We start from the raw sequence: 11418 nt of genomic DNA on the forward strand, positions 1-11418 counted from the left end.
ATAATTATCTAGAACTAAAGCACACAAATTTCTGGACGATGCCAATTAGAATTTGGTGGGGGGAGGGGGGGGGGATGAGTACAAAAATCACCCACCACAGACTGAGAGAGGATTCTAGGAGTTTCCAGAAAGAAAAAAGTTCAGACACCAAAGGTCAAGGATCAAAATGACATCAGGCTTCTCATACTATGTAGCTATGCCTTCAAAATATTCTGAAAAGTTATTTTCATCTTTAAATCTTATCCTCAGGTAAAATATTCATTAATTCCAAAGTTAGAATAAAGATATTTTTAAGACATAAATTCCACCCTCCCCCAGAAGGAGGCACAGAAGCCATCCTTCACATGGGTGAAATGCATAGCTCTGCAGCCTGTGGAGCACCATCACAGCAGACATAGAAGTCTGGCTCTCAGACAACAACCCAGATCTTCAGACTACTCAATGGAGGCAAGGAATAGCCCCAAAGCACTCACCTCCACCCATCGAAAGTCTAGAATGAGGCCAGTACACTGTACCTAGAACTCCATCTCACCAGGTCTCCTATCTTCCATTAACAGGGATCAACAAGACCACTTCCCAGATCTCCTGGCCCACATCAAAGAATCAAGAGGCTACTACTGATACTCTCCTCCCTTCTCTTCATATCCACTATCTCATCACCAACATCAGTTCAGTGGGGCTAACTTCATTCAAAGATCCACAAGCACATTCTCCCCCACCAATCCTCCCCAACAAACCCTTCTACTGTACCTTCAAGGTACAGTGCTGGATCAGCCAAATCTTGTTATTCCTGAACTCCTCCTGTGAACACCCCTTTCACCTCACGCTTTAGGGAAAACCTGGATGTCCTGTGAGGACACTGCCTGCCCTAAACACTGGCAAATGAGAACTGTCATCTCTCCCACAGCCTTGGAATCACTGGGTGTAGAGATGGAATGTGTGTCTCCATCAACATGTCCTCTCGGTACAACTTCCAGATCACCTTTGCTGAAGTCTCTAGGCCTGGAGTCCTACAACCCCTCATGTCATCTGCCTTAGGACCTCAACTCTATAATGTTCTGACACAACCCAAGCCCCCAATTCATTCATACCACCACATCTCACACTCCCTCACCCTTCTGCTATCCTTTCCTCTTCCTTAACCTAAATCTCATAACCAATCATCACACATCCTCAACTTCCTTATCCTTCACCGCTTTCATCAAACTACAAGCCTAGTCAAACCCAACTCTCCCCTCACACTTTGCCAGCATCCCTGCAGCTGAATGTGGTTGGGGAAAACACCACAATCACATTAAATTCATTACCATGACCCTGGTGGGACTCCTGATGCTGTCTGACAATCCCACTATTTCCCTCTCTGTTCACACTCCCACACTCCCGTGACCGTTTACATCCCTCTACTCCTCCTCCTCCACCCTATGTTGATGACCATGCCTCCTCCTGCACTAAGAGACCCCAAGCACCGAAAAGACAACATTCAAATTCCTACCACCACATGTACCCACACATACTGCTTTCCCACCTGTAATACAGAGGAACTATCCACGGTCCTACCTCTCTCGTCATTTCCTCCATGGCATGTTAGATCCCGTCCACTCTTATTTATGTAAAGGCATTGCTCTGGTAATTCTCTTTTCTTTTTATATAATCAGACTTTCCTTTTCCAGATCATTCCTATCTCCATGTAAACTTGCAATAACTTCTCCCACCATAAAAAAGAAAAGAGAAATAACTTCTCTTGACCTACTATACTCACCAGCTATCACAGCCCTGCATTTTGGCTGACTTTTGCAGCAAAACATACCATCTCCAAAACTAACCTCTGACACTAGTGTGCCTCCTCCTGTTTCCACCGAAGCCACCTGACAGGGCTACCTACGACCTAACCTATGCTAATTCCAATGGTCATTTCCTAGTCCTCAGTTTTTTGGACACAATTGGACCCCTCTCGCTTCTTTCACATATGTTCTTTATGTGACTTCTGAGATACTGCTTTCTTCCTACCTCAGGCCAGTAATTATTAGTCTTCATGTCTATTCCTCCTCTCTCCACCTTAATGTTGAAGTGCCCCGACATGAGGCCCTGGTGCTCTTCTCTTCATCTACCTCACCCCCTTGATAATCCAACCTCCTAAGTGGTCTTCCTGCTTCCAGACTTGCGTCCAAACAGTGTATTCACCCCACAGTAGCCAGAGTGAACCTTTTAAAACAAAACCCTCTAAAGGTTTCCATCTCTCTCAAAACCCTTGCTCACCCCACAGCTGCTTCCTTCCTGCTGACTGAACCTAGGTATGCTCCTAGCTTAGGGCCTTTACACTGATGCAGCCTCCACCTGAAATCCTCTTCCTCCTGATGTCTACATGACCAATTACCCCCTTCAAGTCTCTGCTCATATCTTACACCTCCTCAATGAGACCGCCACTGATCACTCCCTTCAGCCTACCCAATTACACTCCTTATCATGTTCTACTTTTTTCTAGTACTTTTCCCTTCAAATATACTATAAAACTGTATATTTTAATGTCTTTTTGTTTAATGTCAGTTTTGTTCACTGGTATTTCCTAAGTACTTAGAGAAGTACCTGACACACAGTAGGCACTTGGTCAAAAATACACATGGAATGAATAAGTATACAAAGAGTTAACATTTTTAATATATAGAAAGCACTTATATCCAAATGTTACCAAGAGGCAATTCACAACAAAAATATAAGTAATGAATAAACATTAAAGTATGTTCAATTCCATAAATACTCCATTATGAATTCAAACACAGCAAACTTTAAGAATGCCTGTAATACCACCATCAAGAGATAACTACCATTTACATTTTGGTTTATAGCCTTCCAGATTTTCTTCTATGCATTTATGCATGTGTACAAATTTTTTTACTTCTAAAATCAAGGATTAAAAATAATACCACCAAATGTTGGAGAGGGCTCAGAGAAGTAGGCATTCTCATGTACATCTTTTAGTGGGAGTATAAAGTGGTACAAATCTTCTAAAGAGCAATGTGGTGATTTGTAACGGTCTTTAAATTAAATATTAACTCAGCAATTTCAATCCTAGGAATTTATCTGAATAAAATAACCTACTAGATGTGCAAATGTATAAATAAAATTCAGTAAATTTATAATAACAAAATCTCAATAATCTAAATGCCTCACATGGTGCAGCCATTAACATGACATATACATACATTAATTATAATTGAAACAAGAGCATATTAATTTTTAAAAGTTAAAAATAGTATGTACAGTTTAATCCTGTATGTGTGAAACAATTTAATATACATATGTATAGGTGCACAGAAAACAGTCTAGTTAGTAAGATTATAGACTTATTGTCTTCCTTATAATTCTGTATTTTCTACTTTTTTTAATGAGCATATATTACTTTTGGAATGAGAAAAGTTGTTTGGAAAGACTAAAAATGTTTGTGATTAAAATTATACAAAGAAAACTCTTAAAGACTTACTCAGAGACAGAGCACACTTTCATTTTACACAGAATGAGACCTGCTTTTAGGACGGAAAAAACAAAATGAAGGTATGAACTTACTCATCATCCTGGAAGCTAAGGTGTAACTTCTCTCTTGATTCAGTTTCACTCTGGCTACTGGGAGATGACTCCGATGGAACTGAAAACCTCCTTTCTGCTAAATAAGATGCCTGGATATCAGAATACCTATATGCACACAAAATGTTTTTGTTAATAATTAAATTATGCACATTTAAAATTCACCATGACATAGGGCTATATGACTATAACCAACTGAGGGGGGATGAAAACAAATAGGGCCTCTGGTGTTCAAAATCATCATCTCATATAAAAAGCTCTGAATATCTGTGCATCAACAATGAGGTCTGTCTGTACTAAACAAAAGAGTCACCGAAATCTTAAAGCTTAAAGTTTTTAGAGAGTTAACTCAACCCCTTCATTCCAAAGGTAAAGACAATGCTTCTTTCCAAATGTTTAAGGAAAGTAGTTAAGATATTTAAGTATGGGCAAACTTTACACATCCTATAAGATGGATGAACTGTACACAGCACATATGGAGATACAACTCAAATTACCAGCTACCAGTAAGGCTGAACTAATATAAACCCAAAACACTATGAACAGAAAAATGGATTAGTAGACCAAAAGGTCCCTGGTGCTCAGTCCCAAATCCACCCATCCACTAGTGATGAACACAATGGTCTAGGGAAACATACAATAAATTTTTTATAACAATTATATATATATGAATATATATAAACACATGTGATATATTTATGTATATATAGTATACATAAAGCAAAAGCTCAAGCATGGCTGAGACATTTTTACAGAAGTATCAATGTATTACAGGCGTTTTAAACCTTAACAAAAAATCGTCTTTTCAAACAATTCTTACCTGTTATCAGTCATGGATCTATTTCTAGCAAGTGTTGAAACAGCAACAGGTAAGCCAAGATTTGAAGAAAGAGTGACATTTTCCAAAATCTCACTATTACCAAGTAATGAATTGGTTAAAAAGCTTGGAAAGGACTCTTCGGCTATACCTCGAAAATCTTCCATCTCACTGCAATAATAAAAGATTTTTATAAATCAAATACTACTATAAAACTTTTTGAAATGACTAAAAGTCTCATAAATCTTAGAAAACTGATAAATCTTAAGGGAAAAAATCATTTGTTTGGAACACCACGAAGAGATATGATTAGCAAGCATTTGGAGGTAAAGTAATTCTCAGAGTACTTTGCTACTTCCTAGCTGAGACTATAAATGTCAAACTATCTTTTTATAATTAACATAGTAACAAAATACAACACAGCTTAATTTACTCATATTTGCTATAACAAGGAGTATCAATTGCCACACTTATTTAGTAAAGAAGCAAAGAAGACACACCCTGCAGGAGTATACAGATGATTTCAGGAGTACTTACATGTCTACTGGTTAAGTATCGATTCTAACATGGAACAGAAAAAAATTGAACCAGAAAAATCTAGCCCCTGATTTCAGAGATTATTATCAAGGATGAGGAAATGTTAGTTTAAAAAGGGAGTCCATTCAAATAAAAATATGTTAAATAAAGTATACCTCCCACATGAACAAGGCAAAAATGGTGAAAGTGGTCTACAAAGGACTAACTCGAAAACACTAGCACAGAATCTGTACTACTGAGAGCCTTCAACCAACATTGGCCACTGGTTCTACTTGACCCTGATCACAGTACTCAGGAGATTTAATCTCAAAAATGGTTCAGAGTATTTATCATGTAAGGGGTGCAGGAATTCAGTAAAAAATTAAATCAGGAAAGCCTCAATAAACGAGAGTACTAGCCCTATACCTTGAAGAATTAGCAGAACTTTTATAGGCAAAGTATGAGATGAGGGGGCTTTTAAAGATGACAAACAATAGCAATGGGTAAAGAGAATTAAGATTTATTGCATACCTACTACCTTAACTCATTTATCCCATTTTATGAATGAAGAAAACACAATGAGTCTAAATTAGCTAAATTTACCCAAGGTTGCACAATTAGTAAAATTCAAACCCAGGTCTGACTCCAAATTCCACTCTAAGTGTATGTTGGCAATAGCCAAGTGCTCCAATGTGTTTTGGGAATGGGTGTACAAAAGAACATGGTGAATGAAACCATGGAGTCAGACTCTGAAAGCCTTAAATGGTGTATTAGGAAGTATGGTATGTATTCTGCAGCCCAGGGAAGGACTGATCCTGGCAGCCTATGGCAGAGGAAGGCAGAGGGCTTAATGCCTGGAAGGATATTCAAAGAGCTACCACAACTGGTGAGATAGAAGATAACGATGGACTGTGCTGGGGCCAATGACAAACACATTAAAGTATAGCTTTTAGGTGATATGGGCTAACTTAACTACTCTATAAAGTAGAAAACATAACTCATTAGAGAGGTATAAAATTTATCTGACTGTGAAATATCCATGCTCCTGTTGGAAGCTCACCTCTCCACCACCTGCACTTGATCCCACCCCTATCACCAATGCAGCGACAACCACTCCAGCAACTGGCCCGCCTCCTAAACATCATCAAATATTCTGTTGATTCCCACCAGCATGCTGTTAGATCCCCATCTTTTAAAAAACCTCCTCCTAAACATCATCAAATATTCTCTGTCAGTTCCCACCAGCATGTTAGTTCCCCATCTTTTAAAAAAGCTTTCCCCTACCTCATACCTGATTGTCCCCCTGCAGCTGCCACCACTTGCATCTGCACTCCCTTTACCACATACTCCTCCAAAAGGAATCATTACTGGCATCCGATTTCACCCTTGCCATTTCCTAAACCCGCTGCAAACTGGCTCACCCCATCAAAACGCTTGTCAACATCACCACCGAGCTCCAATAATCCCATGGTCAATTTTCAGTCCCGTCTTCTTTGACCTACCAATATGGGATTGTACTCCTTCCTCATAGAAATACTTTCTTCACTGGCTTCCAAGACATAGCTGTCTGGGCTCTCCAACCTAACCAGCTGCTTTTCCTTCTCCTTGGCTGATTCCTCCTTATCTCCTGGACTTCCACACAGTGAAGTCTCCAGGGCTTGCTCCTAGATATCTTCCACCTACCCAACCTCTCTGGGTGATTGCCCTCAGTTTCAAAGTTTTAAATACAATATGAAATTTATATCTCCAGCCGGGCCTCTCCCCTGAACCTCAGATACGCAACTACCTACTGTCTAGTCTTAAAGGCACCTACATCTGAATCTTGATTCCATCTCATTGCAGCCCCCTCAAGAAGGCCTGCTCTGAGGCTTCCCCAGAAAGAAAATTACAACTCCATTCTCCTGTTGCTCAAATCAGAAATCTTAGGGATTACTAACCACTGCCCCCAACACACACACACACGCACACACACACACACACACACACACACCCCACCTTAAATGCAATCCCTAAGCAAAAATCCCTAACCAGAACCTATCATTTCTCACTACTCCCACTGCCACCACCTTGGTCAGGCCACCACCACCTCCTGCCCAGATAATACAAAAGCCTTCCAACTATCTCCACACCTCCACTCTTCCTCCCCTGGTCTATTCCCCACACACTAAAATTATCCATATAAAATAAGTCAAATTCTGTTACTCCTTAACTCAAACCCTCCACTGGTTTCCCAACTCATTCAGACTAAAAATCAATATTTATAATGGCTAACAAGGGGCTGAATAATCTTATCTCATCTCCTACCACTCTTCTCCCTTGCTCACTCCATCCTCACCATCCTAACCTTCCTGCTGTCCCAACAATTCACCAGGGCTCCAGCCTCAGGGCCTGTGCCCTGGCTCTAACCTCCACCCAGCACAATGAAACCCTAGATGGCCTCACATTTTGCTCCTTTACTTCTTTCAAGTCTTTGGGTAAAAGTCCACTTACCTTACCTGGTCTTCCTCACCAATCTTCCTCATCAATGCCAATTGTCTTGCCCTCCTTTCTTTTTTCTGTGGTGCTGACCACCATCCAGCATGCTATATAATTTACCTGTTTAACTGTTTTTTCTCCGTATTAGAATGTAAGCTCCATGAGGGCAAGGACTTGGCCTACTTTACCACTGAATTTCTATCTAAAGCAGTGCCTTGCCTAGAGTAGATCCTGAATAAAGTTGTTGAATGAACGAATGTCTTCATACTATGTCAATTCATAGCAAATTTATCACCAACTATTATATAAGCACCATTCTCACAGATCATGCCCGAGTATTCTCCTTTCTTCAGTATTTCTATTTTCTTTTCTTGATTTCTATACACAGGTGCAAAACCATCCCATATTAGTACTTTCTGCCACCACCTTCTCACCTCCTCTTCACAGCCAAGTGTCTTAGAAGAATCCAAATTACAACTTCTGTATGTCACTTGACATCTTTCTCTGTTTCTTACATGGTAGGGATACCCAGGATTCCGATCTCAGAGCTTAGGTTATGCAATGTACATCTTAGACCCTTAGGTAGGGAACTCAAACTCAAATGCTTTTAGGCACAAATACTATCAGACAATAGGACTCCAAGTGGAGGTCAACTAGAAGTTACAGACCCCACTTGAACACATTTCAATTCGGTAAGAAACACCGCTGCCAAATAAAACACATCCACTGGTGGAGCCCATTCCTGAGGGCAAAACAGGTCTATATCTTTCTACATGTTTCTATGTCTGCTATCACCACTCTCCTCTACTGAAAAGGCTCCCAACCAGTCTCCACACTTCTATTCTTACCACCCTACAGCTAAGTCTCCACATGGCAACCAAAGGGACCATTAAATACAAACCAGGTACCACACCCCTATCGAAATTTTCAGGGAGCCACCCCACCCTCCAGTCCTGAGGCTCACTCACCACATACTGGTGTCTCTGTTGCTATAACACCCAAGCTCATCCCTGCCTTGGGGCCTAGAATACTCCACTAGATCTTTGCACAAGCTAGCTCCTTCCTAACATTCACCTTAATTTAAATGTCCCATTGTAAGAGAAGTGATCCCTCATCATTAATCAAGTGTAGCCCCACAGTCTCTCACAACTGTTTTAACTTCTTCCAGCACTCATCACTATTTTTGTATTTTTCTTCCCCCACTAAAAATATTTTTCCCTGAGAGCATGAACCTTGCCTATCCGTCCATCACTCTTACCTAACACCTATAATAATGCCTAGCACATATTTATGAATGAATGACTGATAACATCTTTGATTTTAGGATATCAGTTTCTTAGGGACACGTCAATCTCATTCACCCATATATACTCAGTAACTTATACAGAGTTAGGAATATGAACTGGAACAAAAAATGAGTTGAAAGAAATAATCTATACCCCCTAGCTATCTAGCTGACATACAGTGTCTACTCTATTACCAGATAATGCACCAACTACTTTATATACATTTCTCTAATCCCTGCATCAAATCTGCAACATAGTCATTATTCCTACTACTGAAAAAACTGAAGCCAAGAAAGGGAATTATGAGAATTTTCCAGGCCACAAAGCACAAGTAGGATCAGAGGATTCACAGCCAGGCAAGTCTGCCCCAGAGTAATCTTTTCCTCTGCACTAATGCCATCTTCCTCATTTTGAAATCACCTTCAGCCCAGACATCTCTATCCTGAGCTCTAAACTCCTATTTCCAAATAGCTCTTTGACATCTACTTTACCCCTAACTGGCTCTTAAGTGCTGCAAAGTTAACAAATATAAAACCAAACTCATTACCTTTCCTCCACCCACTCTTCCTATTATCTTTAATTTTACCTATATTATCCCTATTCTTGTTCTCTCAATTAGTTATAAAACTCCAATGCTTCTAACTCCAAATAGATTTCTAACTCCAAATAGATCTCTGGAGCTAAGATCCACTTCTATATTCCCAACATCTGCCACCTATCATCTTTTAATCTAAACTATTGCACAAGACTTCCAAGTAGCCTTCCCACATCCAACCTTGTAATCACTGTTATTCATTCATTTACACATATGTAAACCACATTAAAATATATACCAAATTCTTTGGGGATTTATCCTTATTTAGAGTCAAATCCAACAAAATTCAGATACTAAGCAAAGATCATTCATGCAACAATCATTATCAAATGCAAACAATGAAACACCCTCTACTTATCACTGGGAATGCAAAAATGAAGCTGCTCCCCTCAGGGAGCTGACAGTTCCTATCAATTATGATCAACTATGATCCCTATTAATTATGACAGTGTTAAGTGCTGGGATACAGCTTTGCTATGGGAGCAGTGGTAATACAAGCCAGGGGAAGATTCCTTGAGATGTAATCTAATATCTAGTCTCTCGTTTCCAGAAAGGATTACACCTGTTCTAAACCATCCATGGATATACTACACACCTAAATTTTCCCAGAAGGAAAAATTCCCTAAATTCCCTCTATATTGCATTACCCACCCCTCTTCCATCACCTAAAAGTGAACACAACATAACATTACTTTTCCTTTTACTATATCTTAACTATGTAGCTATCTTTGGGATTTCTCTTGCTATTTCCTTAAAGCAGGAATTTCACATTTGAGTATCACATTTCAGTTTACTAATATTTAATGGCTTTAATTACATTTCTGGGTACATAAAAATTCATTTACGTAAATCATTAATTGGAAGTCTACACGTATAATTTAAACATTCAAAACCATATGCTGTCAAGCTTCCCTAACATTCATCATTTTTTCTTGGTGTTCTAAGAAACAATCTGTAATCAGGTATGCATTTAATATATTACTTTTCAAAGCTTACCGTAAACTTTGATCACAAAACTGAAATTCGGTGAAAAAACTGATTTTTGGAACAGTAAAAACTCCAGTCGAATGACCTCAAAATGGTAACAGCAAACGGAGATACTTTCATAAAAACAGCTGTCCTCCAAACGACTGCCTTGAAAAGGACCTCATGTTTTACTAAACAGACTCTGAAATTAAGAGACATCAAAAGTATAGGGATATTAAACACTGTCTCCTTTCATGTTTTTTTTTTTTTTCATACAGAAATCAGATCAAGGAATGTAGGAAAGGTACTGGGAGTAAATGTGAACGCGGCCTAGCAGAAACCAAAACAAAATGTGAAAAATCGGGTGACACTGGCGGACACCTCTACATTTACTTAACAACATTACTTCGTGGGTCAGTCTTGGATGAAAAGGAGAAACAGTCGCCGGTCACGACACACACGAAGCAAACACCTCCAGTCAAGGGCACTTTCCAACAAGAAACTCCAGAGCAAAGCGCATTGGTCCCTGGAAGTCACCATGTGGAAGGTGGGGAACACAAAGACGTGATCCCCAAAATCAAAACCCGTTTCTTTCAAGGCAAATCTCTCGGAGGTGCCCAATTAAACTCACTGAGCAGAATTCGGCGTGGCGGCGGGGCTGAATGCAAAGGGGCCGACGGAACATGACCGCCGGGCTCCAGCCAGCGCCCCGTAGTCCCGGGCCCGGAGCCTGAGCCCCGCGCCCTACCCCGGCCCAACCGACACTGCCCTATCAGTTCGGCAACCAAAATGCCTGCCGAAGGTGGATTCACCTGCCCCCTGCCAAACCACAGTCAAGACACAGTGGACCCCTCCTCACCAAGCCCGCGACTCCAGGGTCGGGAGCCGAGAGTTGGCCGGAAAGGTCCAGAGGGAGGGGACGTCCCGGTGGCACTGCAAATGCGCCTGCGCATATCCCCCGCACCCGAGGCCGCCCGGACTGGCCGTACAGCGCGCCCTCAGGTTTACGTCCGTTCGCGGCACGAGCCACGGGGCGGGGACTCAGAGCCGGCCTTGGATTGGACGGCGAGAAGGGACGGGGCGAGCAAGAGGCCGGTGATTGGGCGAGTACAACTAGTCCCTGAATTTGAAGCGAGGATGCCGCGCGCCGCAGGTCCGGAGGAGTGGAGTGTTGCGAAAGGCTC

At 40.9% G+C, this 11418-nt stretch overlaps 1 protein-coding gene across 4 annotated transcripts in view; it reads right to left on the minus strand.

Annotated features, from left to right (window-relative positions):
• Positions 1-11162, minus strand: part of CEP192 (centrosomal protein 192) — a 130823-nt gene extending 119661 nt beyond the window's left edge. For all 4 annotated transcript variants that reach the window (XM_042961352.1, XM_007085886.3, XM_042961350.1 and 1 more), the window contains exons 1-4: positions 11094-11162; positions 10265-10436; positions 4400-4567; positions 3562-3687 (exon numbers count right to left, since the gene is read on the minus strand). In XM_042961352.1, the coding sequence (XP_042817286.1) occupies positions 3562-3687; positions 4400-4563 (290 nt within the window). In that variant the 5' untranslated portion in view covers positions 4564-4567; positions 10265-10436; positions 11094-11162. The remainder of the gene's footprint in view (positions 1-3561; positions 3688-4399; positions 4568-10264; positions 10437-11093) is intronic.
• Between the last annotated feature and the right edge of the window lie 256 nt (positions 11163-11418).

This window comes from Panthera tigris, chromosome D3, assembly GCF_018350195.1.
Source record: "Panthera tigris isolate Pti1 chromosome D3, P.tigris_Pti1_mat1.1, whole genome shotgun sequence".
Taxonomy (NCBI): domain Eukaryota; kingdom Metazoa; phylum Chordata; class Mammalia; order Carnivora; family Felidae; genus Panthera; species Panthera tigris.